The sequence below is a fragment of the Colletotrichum paranaense genome (assembly GCF_030867605.1).
Source record: "Colletotrichum paranaense strain IMI 384185 chromosome Unknown Scaffold_8.1, whole genome shotgun sequence".
Taxonomy (NCBI): domain Eukaryota; kingdom Fungi; phylum Ascomycota; class Sordariomycetes; order Glomerellales; family Glomerellaceae; genus Colletotrichum; species Colletotrichum paranaense.
The window spans coordinates 942,070-967,161 of record NW_026848966.1 but is presented as its reverse complement, the minus strand read 5'-3'; the positions used below and the strand labels follow the sequence as shown (position 1 = coordinate 967,161).

The 25,092-nt window shown below is 53.9% G+C and overlaps 8 protein-coding genes across 8 annotated transcripts; 6 read left to right on the top strand and 2 right to left on the bottom strand.

Annotated features, from left to right (window-relative positions):
* Positions 1–251: 251 nt before the first annotated feature.
* CPAR01_10170 (pre-mRNA-splicing factor ISY1) lies at positions 252–1,037 on the top strand (the record flags this gene model as incomplete). Its single annotated transcript, XM_060494433.1, has 2 exons — positions 252–254; positions 306–1,037. The coding sequence occupies 2 exons, from the start codon at positions 252–254 to the stop codon at positions 1,035–1,037; spliced, it is 735 nt and encodes a 244-aa protein (XP_060346615.1).
* Positions 1,038–1,482: 445 nt separating this feature from the next.
* On the top strand, positions 1,483–1,973 carry CPAR01_10169 (ribosomal protein S14p/S29e; the record flags this gene model as incomplete). The annotated part of the gene is made up of 3 exons (XM_060494432.1): positions 1,483–1,589; positions 1,672–1,843; positions 1,911–1,973. 3 exons carry the CDS (start codon positions 1,483–1,485, stop codon positions 1,971–1,973), a joined length of 342 nt encoding a protein of 113 aa, XP_060346614.1.
* A 200-nt stretch (positions 1,974–2,173) lies between these two features.
* Positions 2,174–3,926, top strand: CPAR01_10168 (Arb2 domain-containing protein; the record flags this gene model as incomplete). The annotated part of the gene is made up of 4 exons (XM_060494431.1): positions 2,174–2,198; positions 2,522–2,597; positions 2,647–2,762; positions 2,818–3,926. The coding sequence occupies 4 exons, from the start codon at positions 2,174–2,176 to the stop codon at positions 3,924–3,926; spliced, it is 1,326 nt and encodes a 441-aa protein (XP_060346613.1).
* A 393-nt stretch (positions 3,927–4,319) lies between these two features.
* On the bottom strand, positions 4,320–5,999 carry CPAR01_10167 (uncharacterized protein; the record flags this gene model as incomplete). Its single annotated transcript, XM_060494430.1, has 1 exon — positions 4,320–5,999. One exon carries the CDS (start codon positions 5,997–5,999, stop codon positions 4,320–4,322), a length of 1,680 nt encoding a protein of 559 aa, XP_060346612.1.
* A 520-nt stretch (positions 6,000–6,519) lies between these two features.
* On the top strand, positions 6,520–8,159 carry CPAR01_10166 (ThiF family protein; the record flags this gene model as incomplete). The annotated part of the gene is made up of 3 exons (XM_060494429.1): positions 6,520–6,696; positions 6,755–7,631; positions 7,690–8,159. 3 exons carry the CDS (start codon positions 6,520–6,522, stop codon positions 8,157–8,159), a joined length of 1,524 nt encoding a protein of 507 aa, XP_060346611.1.
* Positions 8,160–11,531: 3,372 nt separating this feature from the next.
* On the top strand, positions 11,532–16,729 carry CPAR01_10165 (uncharacterized protein; the record flags this gene model as incomplete). The annotated part of the gene is made up of 12 exons (XM_060494428.1): positions 11,532–11,720; positions 11,781–12,309; positions 12,388–12,614; positions 12,681–12,960; positions 13,042–13,275; positions 13,349–14,175; positions 14,251–14,413; positions 14,473–14,829; positions 14,902–15,016; positions 15,071–15,142; positions 15,227–15,967; positions 16,021–16,729. 12 exons carry the CDS (start codon positions 11,532–11,534, stop codon positions 16,727–16,729), a joined length of 4,443 nt encoding a protein of 1,480 aa, XP_060346610.1.
* Positions 16,730–19,013: 2,284 nt separating this feature from the next.
* On the bottom strand, positions 19,014–19,574 carry CPAR01_10164 (uncharacterized protein; the record flags this gene model as incomplete). The annotated part of the gene is made up of 1 exon (XM_060494427.1): positions 19,014–19,574. The coding sequence occupies one exon, from the start codon at positions 19,572–19,574 to the stop codon at positions 19,014–19,016; it is 561 nt and encodes a 186-aa protein (XP_060346609.1).
* Positions 19,575–23,494: 3,920 nt separating this feature from the next.
* CPAR01_10163 (GDSL-like Lipase/Acylhydrolase) lies at positions 23,495–24,961 on the top strand (the record flags this gene model as incomplete). The annotated part of the gene is made up of 4 exons (XM_060494426.1): positions 23,495–23,700; positions 23,752–24,284; positions 24,399–24,577; positions 24,629–24,961. The coding sequence occupies 4 exons, from the start codon at positions 23,495–23,497 to the stop codon at positions 24,959–24,961; spliced, it is 1,251 nt and encodes a 416-aa protein (XP_060346608.1).
* Positions 24,962–25,092: the final 131 nt, after the last annotated feature.

Genomic DNA, 25,092 nt, shown 5'->3' with positions numbered 1-25,092 from the left:
GTGGTAGGAGCAGTGCTGTACGATTAGTGTACAAAGCACAGCGTACCTCGCCCGCAGTGGAAAGCCCCATATTTCTGTTGGAGGCGTGGCTGATTGGATGTGGGGGAAGGCCCGTGCCAGGCGCGCAACATTGACGACCGAAAGCTTTCAGAAGACGAAGGTGCCCTGCCGTGCGATCCTCTTCTCCAAATCCAAATCAATCCACATTCGCTCGAAGCTCAGCGCTCTATCCCGTTGCCAAAGCTCTCATAATGGTATGGGAATCTCCCGTGCATGTTCAAGTTGGAGAATGCTAATAGGCGCAGGCGCGAAACTCGGAAAAGGCGCAGTCCATGCTGTTTCGCTTTCGCGAAGCGCAAGCAGCGGACCTGGGCATTATCGACATCGGCCGGACAAGACGACCAAGAGTGATCACCGAGGTCGATTCGATACCGTCATGCGAGAAGTGGCGTGGCCAAGTGTTGAAGGAGATCTCGCGCAAGGTCTCCAAGATTCAAGATACCGCCCTCAGTGACTACCAGATTCGCGACCTCAACGACGAAATCAACAAGCTCATGAGGGAAAAGTACATGTGGGAGGTGCAAATACGAAATCTTGGTGGACCTAATTACATGCGTGGAGGCGGCAAGATATACGACGAAGAGGGACGAGAGATACCAGGAGGTGGAAAAGGCTATCGATATTTTGGACGCGCGCGAGATCTGCCCGGAGTGAAGGAACTATTCGATGCAGCCAAGGCAAAGGCTACAAACGAAAAACCGCTGGAGACGAGGGACGACTTGCGGAAACAGGTCGATGCGGCGTACTACGGTTACGCGCCAGATGAGGAGGACCCGGAATTGCTAGCGTATGAGCTCGCAAAGGAGGAAGAGGCCCTCGCGCACATGGCAAAGACCGGAAAGCAGCAATTGCCGCCTGACTGGGAGGCTTTGCCGGGTGACACAGGCGACGGAAAGGGCTGGGAGCTGCCGACGCTGGAGGAGGTGCAAGAAGAGTTGATCAACAGGCGGCGGCAGAAGCTCTTGGACCAATTATAGCAGCCAACCCGCGCGCTGCCTTTTCGGTTACGATGAGAACTGCTTTGATCTTTTTGGAGGGTCACTGGTGTTTTTCGAGAGGTCGTGTCGCTGCTGTATCATATTGCAAAGTTTGGGGTTCAGTCATAGCCTGAAATGATGGCTGGCGTTCTTGGAGGGTTTACGGCTAATCGAATACCAAAAATGCTATTTGTGTGAGCTCAAATGGAGTCTATATTGAATCAAGTATTTTTCGAAAAGCGCTTGCCATCGCCTGTTGATGAGGTCTATCTGAGGTAAGATACCCAGGCAGGCTAACCTTTGGTGGGCTCGGTGAAGCTCGGTGAGAGATAAGATAACACTTCCACGTGACCGATCGCGAACTTCAATCCAAGCTTCGAATGCTCAACTTTGGCGATTGCACGACCAGTGTCTCCCCGTTCAATACGTCACCACAGCCGCCAAAATGTCGATGTTCCGTGCAAAGAAGCTGGACCTGGGATGTTTCGTCAACATCCGGACGATTCGTGACCACACGAAGCGCCAGGTCTTTATGCAGAACGAGCCCGAGAGGTTAGCAACGCCGAAGTCCCTGCACCCCCTTCAAAACCGACGAATCCAATCGAGTCTGAACTGACACGAAGCTCCTTAATAGACAAGCTCTCCGATACATTATTCAGAACACGACTCTCCCGGGCCGTGTGCGCGCCGAGGCGCAGCTTCAGCTGGGTCAGATGCACTGCTACACCCGGCCGACGCAGATCAAGAACCGATGCATTTTGGGTGGCAAGGCCAGGGGTGTCTTCCGCGACTTTAAGATGACGAGGGTACGTCGAAAGCGTGGTTTTTCATCGAAATTTAGTTTGAACCGCGCAGGCTAACAAGAGAGTACAGTTCAACTTCCGTATGCAAGCGTACGAGGGTAACATTCCTGGTGTCAAGAAGGCCAGTTGGTAGACGAAAATGCGGCGGAGGACGATTATGAAAAGTAAAAGCAAAGAAATATTGTTGTAAGATATAATGAAAGGGCTCGTGTACCTTTCAGACGGCATGCTACGCTCGCGAGCTTGCTCATAGATGGACGATTTAGGGATTGGCGTTTGGCTGCATGTTGGCACCCTAAGAAGCATATGTACAGATACAAATACTGGCAAACAATGTACAACACATCTCAGTTCACGTGTGGATCAGATCTGTTTGATAGCGGACGATTTTCTTTCTGTATGCCTCGCATATATCTACTTAGGCAGGAAGTCTCACGAGTGCAGTTGCCTTCTCATTCAAGAAGAGGCCCTGGATCTGGTTTCGATCGTTGGCTTTGGAGTTCCTTCCTGCTCACTGCTGTGTTTCGCTTTCATCTTATCATCTTTTCGGTCCCTCTCCTGCTCTCCCAGCGAGCTTCTCTCAGCCTCAGTCCCCGTCTCTTCAAAACTGATAATACAAAACCCCTTCTCAGCCATCTTTCCTTCTACACCCCAATACTCCCCTACCTCGTCTCCGTCCAGCCGCCACCATGTTCCGCCGCCGCTGGTCTGGTCTCCCCAAAGACCCTATCTTCTCATCTAACTTGAAGGATCTTGGGTTTGCGGCCTTTTCCGTTTCAAGCCGTGACCAGAGCTAACGTTTCCAGCTATTTCATCAACGACCAAGATGAGATCCGCAACATCAAGGAACCCAATTACTACTTCAAGTATTATCTCACCAAGAACGGCCGCGTCAATGATCGCCAGCGCTTCCATTTCAATGGTAAGTACCTATTATTGTTAACCTTCATTGCGCCTTCTTCCTAACCTTCATACAGATGCGATCCGCGACATTGTCCATGGCCGTCTCGAAAAGGAAGGCTTGAAGAAGGTCCTTCTACCTCTCGGCGTCGAGCCAACCTCGCCCAACGTCTCCATCTTCACAAGTGCCAACTTGGCATCTGCCTCGCGCGTAATCGTGATCTTTGGCGAGCCCAGCCAAGATCTCGGCAACTTGGCCCTCCGTGTCGTCAACGGCCCCGGCGGCATCAACAAGGGCAGCATGGTCTCAGTCGTTCAGGAGATCAACCGCCAGAGAGCCTCGCCGTCCGACGATGGTCCCCCCGGAATCATTATCGCCAACACGGGTGAGCTTTGGTGGTGGCCCGAAGGAAAAAAGGCTCTAAGCCCGACTTCCGCCATGGCCGTTCCCAGGAAGAGCATGGTTCACCACGGCCGCGCCAACAACCCAAGATACCATTCAATCCCGAATAACGAGACCCCCGAAGCCCACATTACGTACGTTCTTAACGAGGTCATCCCATCGCTTCTATCGCCAAACGCTCGCCTCGACATCATCGGCATAGGCCTCGGTGCCGACCACGCGACTAGAGTGTTGGACACACCCGAGACCTGGTCCGCTCTCGACCATCGCATCAACACCTTGTCCTTGCTGGGTAGCACAACCAGCGTCGATGAACTCTCTCACCAACCCTTCAAAGAGTTCCTCCCTCGCCGCGCTCGAGCGTACATCACAGATGAAGCGCCTGCACTAACGCCCTTAGCACAACCCGGCGGCAATCCAAACACGGCCTCCTTCACACAGCACGGCTGCACGGTCTACAGCTCCGGCGAAGTCTACCTCGTCGAGTGCATGCTCGTCACTAGCCACGTCCTCATGCTCGACTGGGTCAAAGAGGTCGCTCTCGCCGGCCCCGACTACCGCCACCCGGAGGTGGTCGCCGTGGACCCCCATGTGCCGACAGAGGAGGAGTGGGCGGCGGGAGGATTCGACGAGCAGTGGGAGAATATGCCCGAATTTGCGAAGCCGAGTATCGGATATGCCATGGCGCCTGAGGACCATGAGCATTGCCAGGTCCTGGAGGGTATTCAGAAGCTTGCGGTTGAGAAGAATGAGAAGCAGAGCGATGCTTGGGAGGAATCTTGAGGGATGATGATGGGCCGTCTCATAGATGGATAGGGGATGGTAGCATATGGGACATTATGCTCACTTGGGCACGATGATTACTATCAGGCCTCAAACATTTAATAGGAGAGCTGGCGCGAGGCAGTTAATCGTGATCACAAAAGTTAGCAACTCACATTTGCTCTGTCATTCATGCTGAAAGCGCTGCCGTGGCTTGTGAATGGGTAAAGACAATAAATATGATGTACCTATATCCCGTAATCAGTGATGACTGATAATACTTCGCTGCCAACATCTGACAAACAAGACATCAAATGCGCAAATGGTATCATTGATATAAAGTTGCTGAAACAACATTACTGTACAAGTTTGCTCCTAGTCGCTGCGCCAACCTCGACCGAAATGTGCCCATTCTTACACCTGAAGCAACGAAGCCAACCCAGCAACAGGCGGCTCAACCTGCACCAACAGCTCCCTGGTCCGCCGTATCCTCTCCTTGACGACCTTCTCCTCCGCCGCCCACCTGCTCTCCTCGGTCTTGGTCTCCGTCCAGAACCCAAACGCGGATTTCGCCGGCGCGGCCTGGTTCTTGGCCTCCTCTTCTCTGGCCAAGCTAGCCACCATGGCAGACCAGTTCTGCAGTCCCGTGCCGAGACACTCGCGGCACGTCTTGCGGGCCTCCTTGTCGCCGCCAATCGGGCCGAGCTTGCGCAGCTGCTCCTCGGCGAGGTCAACTGCGTCGCGCGTCCACGCGAGGCCCTCGTCGCAGTTCGCGGCCTGCTTCTTGGAAGAGGAATCCTTGGCGGCTGCCGCGGCGGCGTAGATGATTTCGCCAATGTAGAGGTTCAGCCCTGCCTCTTCACAGAGTTCCTTCGGGTGGCGCCAGGGGGGGCGGGTGCCGTCGTCCGGTGGCGCGGGGTACCTGGGTGCCTGTGCTAGGTTCCATATCCTCTGCCACAGCGTCGCGGGCGTCTCTGTGGGACGTTCTTGACCCGGGAGAGGAACCTGGGGCAGGGCGCGGCGGGCGCGGAGGACGGAGATGAAGATGGGGAGGGCGGCATTGACGTCGTCGTTGCGCGCCTTGTGGAGGGCGATGGAGGTGAGGACGGTCAGCACGTTCTCGGACGGCAACGTCGTCTTCTTATCGTTGATGGTGTAGGTGTGGAGATCGACGAGGGGAGGGTCGCTCGGGGCGGTTGCGGTGGCTAGAGTGAGCGCCCACTGGTACATGCGCTCGGCGGCGTCGGGCATCTGCTTGTAGTCGAGGAAAGAGGCGTAGGCGAGGGCAGCGTCCATCTTTTGTCGGTCGGTGAAGCCCTTCGTGGTGAGGATGCGGAGGTAGTGGTTCTCGGCGGGCTCGTAGGCAACTTCGCAGTCCTCTTCGCGGGGCGCGCTCTCCGCGCCAGGAGGAATGGGTTTCGGGTGCGGGTTGGAAGGGCCCAAGACGACGTCGGCGGGGAATATAATGTTTCTCGTCCGGTCCTTGACCCAACCGTCGAGCTGCTCCGCCGCCTGCGCCATGAGCATCAGCACCTCGTAGTAGCCCCGCCTCCAGTTCTCGCTCTTGGCCGAGACGTCCTTGCCCGCGTTGCCGATGCCGTCGATGGATAGAGGTTCGTCGAGAAGCTCCCGGATCGCCGCGCCGTCGATATCCGGGTTCTCCAGCCGAGCCAGCGCGCCTCTGCATGTCACGATGACCTCGACCCAGTTCACGCTGTGGCCGGGTGTATCTCGGGCAGCATTCTTGGCGCCACGGATGCCCATGCGCGTCAGGTAGGACCACTCGTGCGGCGTGGGGTATTCCTTCTCCAGTCCTTCCTGGTTCAGCAGGAAGACGATGCCGAGGATGCAGAGGGCGCCGCCCCAGATGGAGACATTATAGCGTAAGAAGAGACGGCCCTCGTAGCGCAGGAAGCGCTTCTTTTCTGTGGTGAAGTAGCGGGCCCGCGGCGCCGTGACGACGGGAATCGAGAGGAAGGGAAGCTGTGGCCTGCTGCGGGAGGTGAGGGATGTGTTGCTCGTAAAGGGCCGGGTGGTCTGGAGCCGGAAGAGCCTCTGGAGGAGGATTCGGCGGAGGGCTAGGCGCTGGCGCATCGTGGCTGCGGGCCAAGGAAACTTCAGATCGGGAGTGTTGTCGTGTTCATGCGGTTATGAGGCTCATTGATTCCTGGCGAGTGTCCGTCGGTGGTTGTGTCGTCGTTGACTTGTCTGCGGTAGAATTAAACATTCGGGAAGCTCAGAGCTTGAAGTGACCAGGGAGCTTCCAGTCCGAAGTGGTCGATGCATCCAAGATTCGATGCCGAAGTGGGGCCACTCATGGCCGGTGCGGTCGGTGGTGTCGGTGGGCGAATGTTCCGCTGTCAGCTGGAATTGGAGATGCTGATTGGTCACTCACCTACAGCAACTTTTTTTTTTCTCCTTTGACCGGCGAAAGTGCAATAGAAGCCTGACTTGAAGGTACTGCTTAGACCCATCGCCAGTGACATTGAGAGGGTCCTCCCGAAGCTCGTGTAAGACTGGCTTGACAGAAAGCCACTCAAGGCACTCCCTCTCCCTGTTGACTTGGCACTTCACTAAGCTCATCATCTTGCATGATGAGTGTGCGAGATTGAAAATGTCTTCATTTTTCTCTAAAGCGGCGTCAAGTCCGCATGCGCAACTGGCGGCAACCGCTGTGTTGTCTGGCGCCACGGTAGCATGTCTCATCCTTGGCTACCAAGCATTCGAACGAAAAGAACGAATCCAAGATCTCAAAAAGTCCATCCCTTCCTCTCCTGAGGAAGCTGCCAAGGTTCATACCTTTCCTCTATACCGTTCCAGAAACCCAAGAAACTAACATCATCTCACAGCTCACTCGGTACGGCGCCGCATCTCCCCCAGTAGACAAGGAGGATGCCCGCAACCAGGCTCTCGCCCGGAGAGCCCAGGCCGGCGACTTTGACGAGGAACTCATTCTCGAACAACTCGCCCGCAACAGGGTCTTCCTGAAAGACGACGGTCTGCAAAAGCTCCGCAACGCCTTCGTCATCGTCGTCGGCTGCGGCGGCGTCGGCTCCCACTGTACCGCCGCCCTCGCCCGCTCAGGCGTCTCCAAGATCCGCCTCATCGACTTCGACCAGGTCACCCTCAGCTCCCTCAACCGACACGCCGTCGCCACGTTGGCGGACGTCGGTATCCCCAAAGTCCAGTGCCTCTACCGCCGCCTCATCGCCATCGCCCCCTGGGCCAAGTACGAGCTCAAGAACCAAAAATTTGAAAAAATTGCCGCCGATGCGCTGCTTGCGCCCTGGGCCGAGGACGGACAGAAGCCGGACTACGTCGTCGACGCGATTGACAACATTGATACAAAGGTCGCTCTGCTCAAGTACTGCCACGATCACGGCATCCCCGTCATCTCCTCCATGGGAGCCGGTGCCAAGGGCGATCCCACGCGCGTTAACGTCGGCGATATCGGAGCCAGCACCGATGACGGGCTTTCCAGAGCTACTCGCAGGAAGCTGAAGCTGCAGGGCGTGACGGGTGGTATCCCTGTCGTGTACTCGACTGAGGTCGCCGGCGAGGGCAAGGCTGCTCTTTTGCCGCTCGACGAAGAAGAATTCAAGAAGGGCCAGGTTGGCGATCTCAGTGTTTTGCCGACTTTCAGAGTCCGCATTCTGCCCGTGCTTGGAACCATGCCCGCCGTCTTCGGATACATTGCCGCGAACCACGTCATTCTCAGCATTTCAGGTAAGAATAACTCATGAAGCGAATACATCTGATCTCACAAGGCTAACAAAGCTTCTAGGATACCCCCTCGATTATGTCCCGGCCAAGAACCGCGACAAGCTCTACACAGACATTGTCGCGTTCGTCCAAGGCTCCGAGACGAGAATCGTCCACCACAGATTCGGCATCGAAGAGTCCAAGGGTCTCCGCATCCCAGTCTCCCTTGGCGACGCCGCCTTCTTGACCGAAGAGCTGTGGAAGGGACGGAGCGCCGTCACCGGTCTCATCAACAGACTTGTGCTGGTACGGTGGAGACGGCCTGAGGGCCAGACCAAGCTGCGCATTGGGGAGGGCGCCGAGGAGCAGAAGTGGTCCAACATTCGCTTCCGCGATTTGGTTTGTATGACTAGAGACGAGGCTCTCCGCCACGAGAAGGAGTACCTTAAGAAGGACGATACCAAGTTGGAGGACCTGTACGATGCAGACGTGATTGCCCGGATAGAGGCTAGGTTGAAGGAAGCTATCGAGGTCGAGAAGGATAGACTTTGAGTAGAGAGTACCTTTTAGAACCATATCACGAGTGTCTGATTGAAAACTGTACGTCTAGCTTTTTCCTCGTTCAGATGACCCTCAAGCTTGTTCTCAATGTCAGCTCAAGAGGCCAAGGTGTGGCTGGTGGTGCCATGCAAATGTGGCTGTGCGAGATTAAAGTGGAGGGCGCCCAAAGCTCCCATCGTCGCGCGGCGCGCCTGACTGGACTTCTTCAACCGCGACTTGCTTCTTCCACCCTCAACCAAAGACGTCTCCCGAATGCCACCTCTGCCACCATTGACACAAAAGATGGGCGCAGAATTTCCGAAGGCTTATTCTTAGCACAGTCTGTTGGATTCAGAGTTCCCGCTGTCAAATCCAGTGCCTTCAATAGGTAAGCTACTTGGGGCGGAACATGAGAATCGGGGCTTTTATGACTGACCTCATCCCAGCAGCTACTCTCCAGCCTCAGCTTCAACAGAGTGCTGAAGTTTTCCTTGTATTATTTCTTACCAATTCTTTCTCTAGCTCAAGGCAGCTGCTTGCGCAGATTCTCGAGTGAGATCTGGCAAGACTTCCCTCCCAGGAGCGCGGCTGGTATCTTTTCCCATACTATCTTTTTTCGATGACGCCAAGTCGGTTTCCATCTTGTTCCCACAATGCTTTACCAGTATTTTTCGCCCATTTTCTCGTCCACCTGATACACCTTCCTTACCCCCTTCCCTCACTCCGCCTGCATTGATGAAAGCTTTCACAAACGGTTACGGGACCATCGGGTTCTGCGGTTCTGCAACGGAACCCTCCACTCGATGGCAAGACCAGCACCAAAGAACAGAGATCTGAGCAGGCACCCATCTGGGTTTCCCCAGCATGGGATGTTTTCGATGCGTTTGCTGCAACAGCTGGCACCACGTTCTTGGAAATCTCGTGCCGCAATGACGACATTCTGCAGTTACCTAGAAGCAGTTTCCTTCCTTGCGTCACAGCGGGCACTCTTTTTGGAGGCGCTTATCGTGTCTGCCTCGGAGAGAACTTGCTCGTGATAGGACAAAATATAGTTTTCAATCGGAGCTGGCCGGTACGTTGACATGGTCCTCCTCAACAGATTCACACTCGTGAAGTGAAGAGCTAACGGCGGCTGCAGATTTCGAGAACTGCCAGCTTAGCGGCCTACGCAGCAAACACGATATTGAATTGCCCGGTGATGACCATAGTCCAAATAAGCCAAAGTTGCAGACAGCACGATGGGTTTACAGCCCTCGGCCGTTGCCCGTGAGAACATGAGAGAGCTAATCTGAGGGCAAATTCTATGTCGTCGAGGTGAGTGGTGTTTCAGCATGTCGGGTACGGATCTCAGGGCATCTCTCTCTGTTACCTGCAGGTTCGGAATGGTATTTTTTTAGGACGGAACGGGCTTGATTGACGCTCAATCGTGTCATCTCGAGATGGCGGGCTCCTCTTGTATCATCAGCCCAAGGTTAAGCAAATCCCTTGGTCAACTTGTAATATTCATCAATAAACAAATGGCCGACCGCCTCTACCTTGCCCTCGATACACTGTAAGGACTCAGGAAAGCTCCGAGGTGATCCTCATCGTACATCCAACTACCTAAAAGGCCAGGTTACTTGAGCACTTGTACTTCCGACAATAACAAGAAACAAAAGAGTTCACCCCCCCGGTGGCGAACGGGGACTACATCTCTGGTGCTCATGCTGGGACTCGAACACGGGACCTCTCCAAGCCTTCACCGATTAGGCTGTTCGTGGACTTCAACCACTCCACCACCCAGCCAGTTTTGACCTGACCCCCAAGGGGGCGCCTGCTGGCTGGTGACAGGAATGGATTTGAGGGGGGGTATAAGGGGTTATCACGGAAGGCACGGGAAGGTACGACCGTGAGGTGGTATATTCAAACAGAGTGGGATGAGTATTCAGTCTTTCCATATCCACATCACAGCTCGATCTCGGAGACCACAGCCGTCTCCACACAGTCGACGACTCCACAGCCCTGAACCGTTATCCAGGGCAGCATCTGCCTACACGCCATCAGTGACGAGCTGGAGTGCGCTAGCCCGGTTGTGCTGAGTATGGAGAATATTATCTAGCAGTCTATCGCCGGCGTCATCGCCACGAGCACACGCGGCAGCAGATTTTTCCACGGCTTCATATCCAAAGGACGAGTTCGCGCTGTGCATCACGCTGACAAACGGCCAGGCGGTAGTCTTGTTTGCCTAACGAAAGTCCACCCTGTTTCGTACTGCAATTCCTATCTCTCGGGACTCTAAAGATGCGCAAGTCGTGTTACACGCCGTGCCTATCCTCAGTTTGCGGTGAATACCGACCGTTGACGCAGAAGCCAGAATGCTACACAGTTGGGACCAAGGCGTTCGAATGGTCGACGAAGGGAGTGAGCGGCAGACCGCACTGGACCAAGAATGTTGTCGAAAAGAGCGTGCGGTTAGCTTCTAGAAGCGTGGCGTATGAGAAGAAATGAGGTTGTTTCGGAGAGATACGTTTGCCAGGCTGTGGTATCGTATAATGCTCGTTCGAGAGATCGAGACTTACGCTGGAGAAGATCGGTATTGAGAGAACCTCGGCATGGTGCGGCGGGCTGAGGGTCGATGGTACTACTGGGGGTTTGCAATGAAGAGAGCGGGGGGAACCATCTCACCCTGCTTCACGGTCGCAGGATAGAACTAAGTGATGTACTGAAGAACGCAATCTAACTGCTCACAAAACCAGTGAGTGGTGGTGTATTTAAGTCCTAGAACACGACATGTTCTAGGTATTGAGAAAATGTTGAATGAATGACCCTAGTCCATTAGTGATGCGACGATGTCATTGAGAGCCACGAGTTGACAAACAAACAAATGCACGATGCATATAATCGGATAAATGAAAGCGCGGTATTGCACTGATACAACGAGGAATATGTACATCGCGTCATCTCTGTACCCAAGAGGCACAGGTCGAGATCAACGGTCAACAAACGGTTGGTTACACGAGTGAACTGGGCCCCGATAAGACGCATTTCCCTAATCGGGGCGAATACGGCTTGCGCAAGCACGAAATCCTTCGTATAAGTCTACCTATGGGCTATAATTGGACAATCCATGTTGTCTCGAACCCCCAACGCGCAACACTCCTTTCCCTGCCCAGGCAGTCAGCATTGGCTTCGACCTCAAACAGGAAGCTGGATAAGCAATCTTGTTGCCTTCGAAATGGACTGTTACACAACTCGCTTCATTTATATAAGAATCATTCAGACCTCTCACGAGCTCGCAATGGGATAGCTTGCTAGGCTCGCCGTTGTTACACCTTGAATTGTGGCCGACAACTCAGTATCGCTCGAAAGGAATCGAATTGTCTTGACGGTCATTACCATCTCGCAATGAGCGGAGGCGACGATTACTTCGGCCCGCAGGTGCGCGGCTACTTTGACTTTACCGTCTTATTCGAGCAGAGCATACTCTCCATCCTACCGTCCGCTCTCTTCATCCTCCTCGTCCCAGTCCGAATCTCCTCACTTTTACGCAATGGAATCCGCGTCCGCTCAGGGAAACTTCTATGGCTGAAGCTGGTACTGATAATTCACCCTTGTTGGCCCAACTCTGAAGCAAGAATACTAATGGGATCCCAGTCAGCCGTAACCGCATTTCTCTGCCTTCAAATAGCCCTCATCACACTATGGTCTCTCCCAACCGCCCCAAAAACAAAAACCTCAGTAGCAGAAAGCGCAATCGGCCTCATCGAGGCCATCGCAATAGGAGTCCTGTCCTACACAGAACACAAACGCTCTGTCAGGCCGTCCCTGCTTCTCGGCGGGTACCTCGTCCTGACCATCATCCTCGACACCGCGCACGCCAGAACGCTGTGGATCCGGGACGGTCTCACGCCGATCGCAGGCGTTTTCACGGCCTCACTCGCTGTCAAGGCCGTCATGCTCGCGTTGGAGGAGACGCCGAAGCGCGCGTACCTGCCGGACAGCGAGAAGGATGTCGCGGTGGAGTGCACCACCGGCGTCGTGAGCAGGAGTCTATTCTGGTGGTTGAACGGCTTGTTCTTCCAGGGTTTCAGACTTCTCATTGGGTTGGAGGATCTGGGGCCGATTGATCCCAAGTTTGACTCGACGGTTTTGCTTGGTAGACTTGACCGGGTGTGGTCCAGGGGTAAGTCTGACACCTGTCTATCTGCAGTCCAAGGAAGGGGAAAAGGGAAGAAACTCAAGCTGATCACAGAGCACCTAGCGGCGAAAAATAGCAAATGGAGCCTCATCAGAAGCGTGTTTTGGGCATACAGAACCACCTTTCTCGCAGCGGTCCTTCCCCGATTACTCTTTGCGGGCTTCATCTTCTCTCAGCCCTTCCTCGTCAACCAGATTGTAAACTTTGTCGGGAGCCCTCGGACGGAAGACTCACGGAACGTTGCCGGGGGTCTCGTCGGCGCAACGGCGTTGATATACTGTGGAATTGCTGTAAGTTCTCCGCGCGCCCGTAAGATACTGCCATCTCGGTACCCAGCTAATAAGACGCTTTACCAGGTCTCAAGATGCTGGTACCAGCACATGACTTTCCAGCTTGTGACGCTCTTCCGCGGCGGTCTCATCTCCCTCATCTTCAAGAAGACGCTCAGCCTCGATGCTTCCATGATCAAGGACTTGGCGCCCGTGACGCTCATGAGCGTTGACATTGAGGCTATTGCTGCGTCCATGACCTTTATTCACGACGTCTGGGCGGCGGCCATTGAACTCCCGGTCGGGGTGTATCTGCTTTACCGACAGGTCGGCCCTCCTTGTTTTCTCCTCCTTATTCCAGGCTTGGGTAAGTAGTCGTATCTTGTCTTTCTTGCACCTTATTCTGTTTCTTCCAAAGATGCCGTAGACATACTGATACACATGTTAGTCTGCACTGCTGTCACAAGCAAACTCTCCACCCTCATGGCTCCGGCACGTGTGGCATGGAACCAAGGCGTGCAGAAGCGTGTCTCCATCACCTCGTCCATGCTCACGCAGATCAAGGGCATCAAGATGATGGGTCTGACGGACCACTTCTCTGATATCATCCAGAAGCTACGCGTCTCGGAGCTGAAGCTCTCCACCAAGTTCAGAATCCTCGTCACCGTTCTGAGTATCATCGGTAGATCCTCCCCCTCCCACTGACATCGCTTTCTTACCAAGAGAAAACACTGACACAAAGCGTCCTTTCCCAGGCGGAGTTGCACAGCAATTCACTCCAATCGTTATCATCGCCGCCGCCGTCTTCTGGACAAGAGCGGAGCAAGGGCTCACCATCGCCGAGGCGTTTACAGCTCTGTCCATCATCGTTCTGGTATCTCAGCCCCTCATGAAGCTCATCTCGTCCATTATGCAGCTCATGGGTGCCATTGGCTGCTTCACGCGCATTCAAGACTTCCTCCTCTTGGATGAGATTGTCGACCAGCGGCAGATCATCACGGGCTCTTCCAAGGTTTCTCAGGACTCTGACCGCGCGCTGCCTAGTAGTATGCGCGGCGGCTCCGATTTGCAGCCTCTAACTCCGCAAGCTATCCAGCTGGCCAATGATAATGAAATTGAGCTTGTGTCTTTGAGGAGGACGGATCGATCCTCCGTCGCCTCGGGCGATACCAACAAGCCCGTGGTCATTATGGAAGATGCGACGCTAGTTCTGAAAGACGGCACCGAGATGATGAAGAATGTGTCTCTCACCCTTCGACAAGCTACCATATCAATTCTCGTCGGACGTGTAGGTTGCGGAAAGTCATCGCTGCTGAAAGCTATACTAGGAGAAACCGGCATCTCGACCGGCAGCATCACGCTTCACACCTTGTCCGTCGCCTTTTGCGACCAGTCCGCCTGGCTGCGCAACGTTTCTATCAAGGACAACGTCATCGGCCAGGCACCTTTCGACCAAGCCTGGTTCTCTGCCGTTGTGCACGCCTGCACGCTAGACGAAGACATTGCGCTGTTCTCCGAGGCCGAGGATACCATTGTCGGCACTGGTGGCGTAGCTCTGAGCGGCGGTCAGAAGCAGAGAGTGGTGGGTTTTGACTACTTACCGACATGAGCGGTGTCATTGTGTTCGCACCGATTAACTCACGCGAAAATGTAACAGGCTTTGGCTCGCGCCGTCTACTCTCGCAGGAAACTCCTTCTTCTAGACGACGTCTTCAGCGGCCTCGATAATTCAACGTCCAAAGCTGTCTTTCGGCGTCTTCTAGGCCCGGGTGGGCTCCTACGTCAAGCGGGCATGACGGTGTTGCTCGCAACGAACCATGGTAAGTCTGTTTTACCACGTAACAGCCCAGCGCCCAAGGTGTGACTGACAAGCCCGCAGTCAACTTCCTCCGCTCGGCCGACTATATCACCATGATTCAAGATGGTACCATTCTCCATAACCAAGTCTCTTTCGACTCTCTTCCGCGCTCCGCATGGGGTCATCTTGTTGAGGAAGAGACCAAAGGCAAAGACCCCGCAGAGGACGATGAATCAACCGAGGATCCGGTCAAAGGCTCGAAGCCTACTAGAGCAGATCGACCCGTCGCCGTCGCTCCCAGAGGCACAGAGGCCGAGCTGACGAGGCAGACGGGTGACACCGAATGCTACCGGATGTACCTCAACTCAATCGGGTGGCCCATCTTAATTGTGTTTCTCATCCTGAATATCTTGTTTGTTGCTTTCACCAAGATGCCTCGTGAGTGTCCCTGCTTTTTTTTCAAACTTTGTTCTATACGAAAGGAGCTGCATTGCTAACCCGGGTTGGTAGAAATTTGGTTGCGAATTTGGACTGAACACGGCACGAACGACCGGCCGGCTATGCATTTTGGTATCTATGTCATGTTTGGTCTCCTCTGCATCGTTCTCAACGGCGCATCACTAGGGTGAGCCTCCCGACTACATCTCATACAACAATTTCATCTTACTGACCATTCAAGTTTCTGGATGCTCCTCGCCATCCCCCGATCTGCGAACCACCTCCATCAAACTCTTCTCCAAGCAGCTCTTGCGTAAGACCATCCCCATCCCACCCCTGAACCCCTGACCGGCCTCATTCGCATCATTTGTCTCGTCAATGACTAACCCACCTCAAGCGCACCACTCTACTTCTTCACAACAACAGACAGCGGCGTAACCCTCAACCGCTTCAGCCAAGACATTGCCCTCATAGACCACCGCCTCCCCGTTTCCGCCTGGACCGCAATGTACAGCTTTCTCACCGTCCTCGCCGAGACCGCCATCATCGCCACGGGAAGCTCCTACATCGCCGCGCTTATCCCCCCGTCCTTCCTCGCGCTCTATCTCTTGCAAAAGTATTACCTTCGCACCTCCCGCCAGCTCCGCCACATCGACCTCGAAGCAAAATCCCCGCTCTTCACCCACTTCTCCGAGGTCCTGGTCGGGTTACCCACCATCCGCGCCTTCGCCTGGTCCCCCGCCATGCTCCGCGAGAACCACGCGCTGCTCGACGCCTCGCAGCGGCCGTATTACCTCTTCTTCTGCGTCCAGCGGTGGCTCAACGTCGTTCTGGACCTGTTTATCGCGGGCATGGCCGTCGTTCTCGTGGCGTTTGCGCTGTACTTTACGAACGCCACGACGATGGGCGCCATCGGTCTCGCCATGGTGAATATCATCAACTTTAATCAGACGCTGAGCGACTTCATCGAGATGTGGACCATGTTGGAGACGAGCCTTGGTGCGATCGCCAGGTTGAAGTATTTTGTGCGGTATACCCCGCGCGAGGACCGTGATGGCGAGACGGATGAGATGCCGCCGGCGTGGCCGGGGGGCGGAAAGATTGAGATTGACAACGTGACAGCTGCTTATAGGCAAGTGTTGCATCGTGAGCCCTGTACGGAAGCTTAAAGCGAGCTAACATCCGATCCAGCGACGAAACTGAACCAGTCATCAGGAATGTATCCCTGACAATACAACCGGGTCAGAGGGTTGGTATATGCGGTCGCTCCGGCTCCGGTAAATCCTCCCTCCTCCTCACACTCCTCCGCCTGCTCGATCTCAAGTCTGAAGAAGAAGGAGGAGGAGACCTCAAAATTGCCTCCCATTCCCTCCTAACCCTCCCCCGCTCCACCATCCGCACATCCCTCACCACACTCCCACAAGATCCCGTCCTCCTACCAGGCTCCGTCCGCGAGAACCTCGATCCCGGAGGCCACACCCCCGACGCGGATCTGATTTCCGCCCTGCGCAAGATGAAGGTCTGGGAACCCATCGAAGCGCGGGGTGGTCTCGACGCAGAAATGTCCGCGACGGGACTGAGCGCGGGACAGAAGCAGCTATTCTGCCTCGCGAGAGCGTTGTTGAGGATGCAGACGCGGGGGGGAGGTATTGTGTTGCTTGACGAGGCGACGAGTAATGTTGATCATGCTACTGATGAGGAGGTTAGAAAGGTGCTGGGGGAGGAGTTTGAGGAGGCGGGCGTTACTGTTGTTGAGGTCGCGCATCGGTTGGAGGCTATTGTTGGGTATGATGTCGTCGTTGTGATGCATGAGAGCCGGGCGGTAGAGGTTGGTAAGCCGAAGGAGTTGTTGGGTCGGGCATCGCGGTTTAGGAATCTTTGGGATAGTCGGGGGGCTTGAGAGTGGTGGAAGTATTTATTTCATCAGGTATCTACTTTCATGGGCGAACCTCGGTATAGAAGCGTGGGAGTTCCAGAATGGTCTCAAACAATGTAAAGATGTCGAAATCTGCACTGACAGATCTAAGCCCCTTCTAGTGTTCTTCAAAGGCATGTGAGTTATTAACCTTGTCAACTAGCACAAATCTTGAAATTGAAGAAAAAAAAAAAAAAAAGCAACAACCCTTCAAAGTTGGCACCTCCTCGAGAGCTAAGTACGGAATTGTTGCAAGGTGCTCAAGCAGGGGGGAAGATGTCCAATCTTGTGAGACTCGACATGTGCGTTCCCCTCACCCCCTTTCAACTTATAGATTACGACGGTGAAATATGACACAAACTCGAGTTGTTGATTGACAGTAAAATAATCTGCATATGAGGATACAAGGGACTCTATAACATGCACAGAAAGCGCCATACCCGACCCGGGCCCAGAAATCGTCAACAGCTGGCTCAACTCAGACGACCGCTGCTACCCTGGTAAGAAACAATAACACATCTCACCAGAAGGAAAGAAGATCGGCAGCACAGAACGCTCGTCCCTTCATAATCAACTGCTTTTCCAATGTGGTCAGAGCAATGAGAGCAATGGGAAAAGGTATTGGGCAGGTCCATCGGCTTTTCGTTTTCGTTACTTCTGTGGGAGGACTTGCATACTAACTTGCATCGCTGTATGAGCACAACCACGCTTAGGCGTAAAGCTCGGCCATGGATCTCCTCAACATGGAATCTCATATCAATACTTTGACAATTGACTTTCAGATGATTGGTTAGAGGGGGAGGCCTTTCTCGTGATGACGATTTCTAATTAAGCCAATCTTCATGTCTCGGATGATAGGAATCGTCGGCGGCCTAGCGTAGAGAGCGCCGAGGAGAATTTTCAACAGAAAACATCTTATTCTCAAATACAAACCCACGTGTGCATGGTTGAGTTCAGCGTTTTCCGTCTGAACATGGATCAGGTAGAGTTCCTTTCTCCCAGTCTACCACAGGCAGAGGGCACCGAGGGCGCGGTACCTGATGCTAAACAGCAACACCACTAAAGGTAGAAAAAGTAAAAGAAAATAGCGCATCAACATTGCGTGCTAATTCCCTCTCGCTGTCCTATTTCCTTTCTACTGTCCCTCGCCTGACGTTGTACCTATGCCACGGAGACAGAAATGTCGCCGACAAAAGGGGATAATCAACAAGAGGCAGAGAGGGGGCATCGGGGTACTCCAGTCTCCTGTTACAACGAATGACCTCACGAGCAATATTCAAGGTCGGATCGGCTCCAGCGGGGAAAGAGACAAGAGCAATGGCAGGTGCCAAGGCATCAATGGGTCCTAAGAACGGGCGAATAATGCGCCTCGTTGCCCAACATGTGTGCCCAAAGTAGTTCGCAGTTGCGATCGAGAGTTGCCTCATTTCAAAAGGGGGGCTTTTGAAACCAGAGAGTGTGTGTGCCTGGCCCCTGGCTAAGCGCCCAGCCTGTGCCGTCGATGGTGCCCTTTAGGCCAAAAGTGTATTATGAACTCATAGCGAAAATTTGCTATACTTTTTTGATACAGTTGAAATTTGGTAAATGACGATATTTGTCCAGTAGGTGGGTAGATATCTGTCGCGCTCAGGACAAGAATTCATAGACTAAGTAAAGAGACGTAACTCATAACCTCGAGAAATAACTCGAATATGCCAACAAGATCCATGTACCTGGATCATGTACAATGCCGCGAGGCTTAGCTTTGGGTTTTCCGTACACAGTAGAAGAAGATGGGTATTTTGAGCTCGAGAAGATTGCGCAACGCCTCCCGATAGCAGCCAAACAGGCATTCGTGAAGCACTGAGATAGCCCCCGCTGTTTTAATAAGAGAGAAATCGAAGAAATCAAACGCCTTGAAATAAGACCACCGAGCCGTGAGGCTTTTCCATCTTGTCCAGCCGCGAGGCTCTCCGTCTTGGGACCGCCATTGGCCGTTAGTTCGCACGACCGGATAATATAGAGCTGCTCTTCGTCATGGCTCGTAGATTCAATCCCGCGGTGCTGTATTTTCCCGCCGGGGTAAAACGTTATCGAGCCAACCTCTGAGCCTTATGAGATCCTGTGGCGGTCGTGTGACCGATATGTTCTACTCCACCACAATTTTGAGATGCGCTCCTGTTGCCATCCTTCAACATTTTGTTCATGTACGCTTGATCTGGTATTTTTTTCAGCCAAGCATTGAAGCTCCCGAGGAGCAATTTCCTTCGTTGCGCGTACGCGGAATGATTTAGTGTCGGTGTCGACGAGAACTCTCGTGTCCGTGCCGGTGGCTATGCGAGTGACCATGCCTGTGAGAGTGGTGGCCTTCTCTGTGCCGGGAGGATGAGCCACTCCGTTCCAATTCACGCTCCATCTCTTCGACTCGTGATCTGTACCCTCGTACAATCTCTTTGATATGCCTTATTCGATCAAAGTCGAGTTCCAACTCGTCAAGTTGCCGGAGAAGCTCGTGATACCGCTGGATCTCGGCGTCAGCACCCTCGATCAGGTTGCCAGCTCGGTCAAATTGGGCCATGGTGAACATTTGGCTTTGTTCGCTAAGGTAGATGATCTGTTGTTCGATCTGGTTCATGACCCGGTCAAAGTACCGTCCTAGAGCTGCCAATGAGGTGCTGTCCAGCAGCAGCAGTCCTTGGCTTGACGCGCGACTTGCTGCTCGCGACGAATTCGAGCCGCCTCCGCCTGTCCCCTGGCCCAATGCCGCTTGTCCTTGACGCAGTAGCTGTATCTCTTCATAGCTCAACCCTAATTGCGTGTCCGGCACTGCATTGGCTTGGGTGGTCGACATGGCTCGGTGCAGCGCACCGTGCGCAGCTGGGTGAGAGCAAGACTTGCGGTTGTGATTGAGATCGTTGCGCGTTGGGATTGTCTATGTTCGATGATGGATGATTGCCGTGCGGCACTACAGCGGCGGCGACGAGATTCGGGGTATTGTCCCTGTCGGAGGTGGGGTTCGAGGGAGAGGAGGGGCTTGACGACAGTCGGGGGCGAAGGCGAGAGGTGCAGCTGCGGATGCGAGCGCGACGAATAGCATGGGCTGTGGCTCGGAGCAGGCAAGTAATGTAGCCTTTGTTTGGGCGATGGTAACGCGCGCAAAGTCATGATATCGTAGAGCCAACGGAGATCATTGCTGGTAGATCGGGCTGCGAGCTCGGTGCGCGGGCGAATTGAGTTCAGACTGGCCCAAAGACTATTATGATAACTGTGGCTTCGATGATGTCGAATGGGTAGACTGTATCGACGTAATGTTCGAAAGCATGGGATCGAACCGGATCGAAGGAGTGTCGTCGAAGTGTTCGAATGGGCGGGGGGGAAGGCTGAGGGAGAGGCGTACAGAAGGAAAGGGGAGGTGAAGGAGAAAGAGAGAGAAGCAGTGTTCGAAGTTGGGGATTTTTTTTGGTGATACACAACTGGTGAGTCCGCGCCCTCCACCGCCGTGATGCCTTGCGAGTCGCTGCTACCCGCACAGGTCTTGGTTCAGGTCACCAAGGCTCAGACCTAGACCAGGTCTCGGCCGCTTTGACTTGTTGGGGAGAAAACAGCGCAAAGGCGCCGTCGCAAAGGACAGGCGAACGGGATGGTCCCTGGTGACGGAACCCAGCTCCTGGTACAGACAGATTTGATGTATCCAGACGGTGGGAGGTTGTTTCTTTTTCCCCTGCGCAATGGGGGAAAGCTCGGTATCAGCTGACGGTCGATCCCTGAGGCGCTATAGCAGCTAGTAGCAGCGACAATGTAGGAATACTGCTCTGGAGGTAGCGAAAAGCAATCTTGGCGGGAGGTGGCTGCAAGGCTAAGAATACTCGGTAGGCAATCAATGGATGATCCTGGCAAAGCAGTGACGGGAATTGAGCCGGCAAGGAGTCTGTAAGTATAACCGAAGATTGTTGGTTGCCAGCCTTATTGTCAGTCTCTCGTTCCGTTCCAAAGCCCCAGTCGCGAATCGTAAGGTAAGGTAAGGTAGCGCACGCGGCAGACAGGAGTGGAGAGTACGTGGTGTGTGGATGGACAGGAACCGTGTGGCATCCCTCGGTCGATATCGTTAATTCAAGACAAGCGCCGTGTTTCCGCCGTGGTGGTATTGCAAGATTATTGGCCTTCCTATTTGGACGGAGGCCTGCTGGGCTCGTGATGATGGATTCCGAGAGGGTGTGATGGGGGTTGAAATCGCTATCTACTACCTCGGAGAAGCCCAAGACACCCGCGGCTCGATGAACGTTATTGCTAGGGATGGTTCGAAAGATGGTCGGTAATTGAGGGGTCGAGAGACAGGTGATGGTGTTGGCGATGCGACGAGCGGACGAAGGGAGGGGAAACGATGACGGGTGGCACCAGACTCATGAGCGAGCGAGCGGGAGGGAGCAAGACAAAGGCTACCACCTATGGAGGCGAGGTGGACGAGTATGCTGGAGGGCGGCGGATGGGCTTGCTATTTGAGGGTCTCATCAAATGTAGTCAGTTGTTGAAGTTGTTGTTGTTGGATGGTCCCTTACACCGGTAGATGCAGGTGCACGGGGTGGCGAGGTACCTCGACCTCGCGCAAAGTACCGTGAAGAAGAAAGTACCTGTCTCCTGTGGCTCGGTGTGACGATGATGCGCCGGACATCCAGGTAGGTTGTTTCCCAAAGTTTTGACCTTCACAAACGGCAGGTACCTCACGGCGCATTCTTCCTTCCGCGTCTGTTCACCACCTCAAGTTCCACCGCTGCCGCGTGATTGACGTCCTCCCTCGCTCGTACAACCTCTACCATTTTCTTGATTCCATGACACTTCCTTGTTTCTAGATCCCTCCTCATCGCCATAATTGCTTCGCTCCGGATGCCGTTTTCTGCTGTCCCCGAAATTGAGTTGCCCATCTCACCGCGTTTTCCTTCGCTTTGCCCACGAAACAAACCCCCCGGCCGGCGCAACTAGGCTCTGTCAACAAAGAAACATGGGCCTCATCGGAGCATCCGAATGACTGCAACTCGGCGGTCTGTCGTTTCGAAACCTTGGAACATCGGCCAAGCTACCTATCCATCGGCAGCTCTTGCTTTCCCGTGGGGATACCTGAGCGGTCAGTGCCTACCCTGGAGTCCGTCACACTGGGTTAGCTGCCGCAGGGATGATAGCTTCGAGCGATCCCCCGCCGGCATCCCGGGGAATGCGGCTTGGTACGAAGTACGGAAGTACGCTCAGACGATATCCTGACTGACCCTCGCCCTGACTACCTATGTACGGATACAAGTTTGGCATTGGGGCCGGACGGACAGGTGACATTCCATTCCATCCGCATCCTGCCTTGTCCAACCAACCTTCAAAGTTCGATAGGAGAGCCCATGGCTCTTTTCCGTGCTTCCAACTCCTCGGCAGACCAAATAAAACTCATGCTACCTCTACCATGTTACTAGTACCACTATCGTTCGTGCTGGTGTCGGCGTGGTCTTTCTTTTTGCCAAAGACACATGTCAAGCTCGACTGGGTCAATTGCTACAAGGAAATACGTCACATCCCCATCGGCACAGCCTGAACGAACCGATGCACCAATACGATCGTGTGCCGAAGACGAGGAACAACTGCTGCAGCTGCCGCGCTGTGGGATGCTGCAGAGATGTATGCACATGGTCGCGCCACGAGATTCAACGCAGCAGCGATATGCACATCACATCACGCCTTGCATGACACTTGCCTCGGGTATGGAACCCCCTTTCCCAGCACTTGACAGATCTAAGCCCAAATCTCAGTTCCCATCAACCAGGCTTGTTCGAGTATCTCCTCAACACTGAATGCATTGCTCTCATGTGTCTGACAATAGTGTTGATGCAGGATATTGGTTTTCAAACACCGCTTCAAAGCTATCTTTTGACGTTGTTGAGACTGTAGAACCAAGCCAGAGCCGGAGTCAACTTAGTCTTGGCCATCGACGAGACGCAAATTGGGCATTTTCCAATACACAAGTCAACGTTCAACGATCTGGCGGAATACGCCACTCGGCCTAGAACAAATACCCACGGAATGTGTCACATCCTAGTCCCGGTATTCCGATACCCACAACTGTCCCGACCTGACGGGCCGGAAAAGACTGTATCTTTCTCCGGATGCCGGGCCACAGCGGGCACCCCACACCGATGAATCCACATTTCATCACACCTCACTTTCACCAATCGGGCCCACGGAGCTCTTCCCTCCGTGGAATACACCTCGAGATACTCAACGTCTTTTCCCGTCGCTATCGCATATTCGGACCAACGGGCAGAATATCGAAGGCTTCTTGCCTCTAGACAAATTCGAATCCGAGAAGATGTCACGGGTCAAAGAGTCAGCAGTCTCGCGCCTGTACACGCTGGGCTTTGTTCAGGCTTAGGAGGGCAGTGTCTTACGAGATACGCGAGGCGCAGGCAGGGAGTTGAGGACTTCATTTTACAATTCTCGGCATCTGGAATATCGGAGCGGTACACGACCCGAATAGCCGGCATGTTTTCTCCAAGCCAAAAGTGACTCTGGCTAGGGGGGCACTGTGTTTTCCGCTCGTTTCGGTCCATCTCATGCCGCTCCGGATTCTTAGTTCGTATTGTCATGAGGGGTCGGCATGGCTACCCTCAATCACGTCCGCAGGTCACAAATTGACATAAGAAGCTAGTATCTCTGTGCCCATGATGTTGCCAGACTTCTTGTTAGTTCGTCTACACCGGACGTCTTTGTCAGGCGAGTGGCTGCTGATACACCATAATGATGATGATGCACTCACTCTCAACGGTACTGGCTTGTGTCTCTGCTGTCACCGCAACTATCTTAGAAAATGGCCGCCCAAGACTAACGAGCTTCACCGATACGAAGGTGGATCCGACTCTTGGCGACTTCAAGACGTACGATGCCGATGCCGATGAGATATCATACAAAGGTCGATGGGACTCTAAGCAGATATCGTGGTGGGCGTAAGTGTACCCTGGCCCCGTGGAAAAGGTTCATAAACTCAGGCTGTGTAGAGCCCCGGGCATCAAATTCGGCTTCACCGGTCAGACAGTTGCAGTCACGTTCGGTAATCAGACTATCAGCAGCACTCTTGTCGCCTACAGAATCGCGGGCCTAGACTGGATGCACACAAATGTCACGGCGGGCGGCACTCACCAGTTCGTGAGCCCCAAAACTCCAGGCATCGACCTAGCTGGCCCTGTCAGTCCAGTCACTTTTGAGATGAGAGTGACAAACTGGGCTTATGGAGTCCAAATCGACAAGGTCCATGTGGATTCTGGAGAACAGCTTGTCAAGATTCCCGACTATCCTCGTCGGGTCGAATTCATCGGTGATAGCCTGTCAGCAGGCATGTATAATACGTACGAGGCGCTCGCGGGATTTGCCTACGGTGTCGGCGCGGGTCTGGGAGACACTGAGTATTCCATCACGGCCTACCCGGGCATTTGCGTTGCTGACCAGGACTGTTGGGGCAATCCTCGAGGGCAATCTCACCAATGGTTCTACACATCGGACACGGGTGGACGGGCGGCCAACATATGGGGAGGTATGTGAATTCAGTCCCAAGCAGAGAATCAGGCGAAAACAGCCTCTTCAAACCAATCACAGATCACTGCAGGGCATATTCTGGAAAATATTTCGTTAACTTCAGCCTGTGCAGATGAGCCAGAACCTTGGAACTTCTCCAAAAACCCTCCTGCCGACCTAGCTGTCATCAACCTCGGCACAAACGATGCGAATGCTGCAAACAACGTCACCAAAGCCACCTACGTTGAGCATTACAAAAGACTCATTCAGGGTATCCACGGAAAGTGGCCCGAAGCTCAGGTCATAGTCATGGTATGTCCAACCTTCCAGTTAGTATCTAATTCCCACTAAAAGCAACCATAGCAAATGTGGCAAGGCTTTTTCCAAGATGGCAATACGTACGGTCAAAATATCGATCTTCGGGACGAAGTATACAGCGTTTACGAGTACTTCAACTCGGAAGAGTATCTAACCAACCCCACAACTTGGGATGCTGTCACGAACACCACCGAGCAGACGGGTAAGCCGGTGTCACCTTTCGTGCATTTCTTCAACACCACAGGCATCCTCCAGCACAACGACATCGCGCCACAGTGGCATCCGACGGATGTCGGCCAGATCAAGGTCGCGAGCCACCTGATACAGTACATCACGCTGAAGCTCGGCTGGCCCCTGTATGCTACCGGACCCGAGTGAGTCTTCCATGCTTCGATCTCTCCTCTACGGATTGCACCTTCTCACGATATGCTTGCATTGCCTTCGGATCATGACGAGGAGGCAAAGTGAAATCCTGTATGCTGACCCCCCTTCGACAGGGTATATCATGA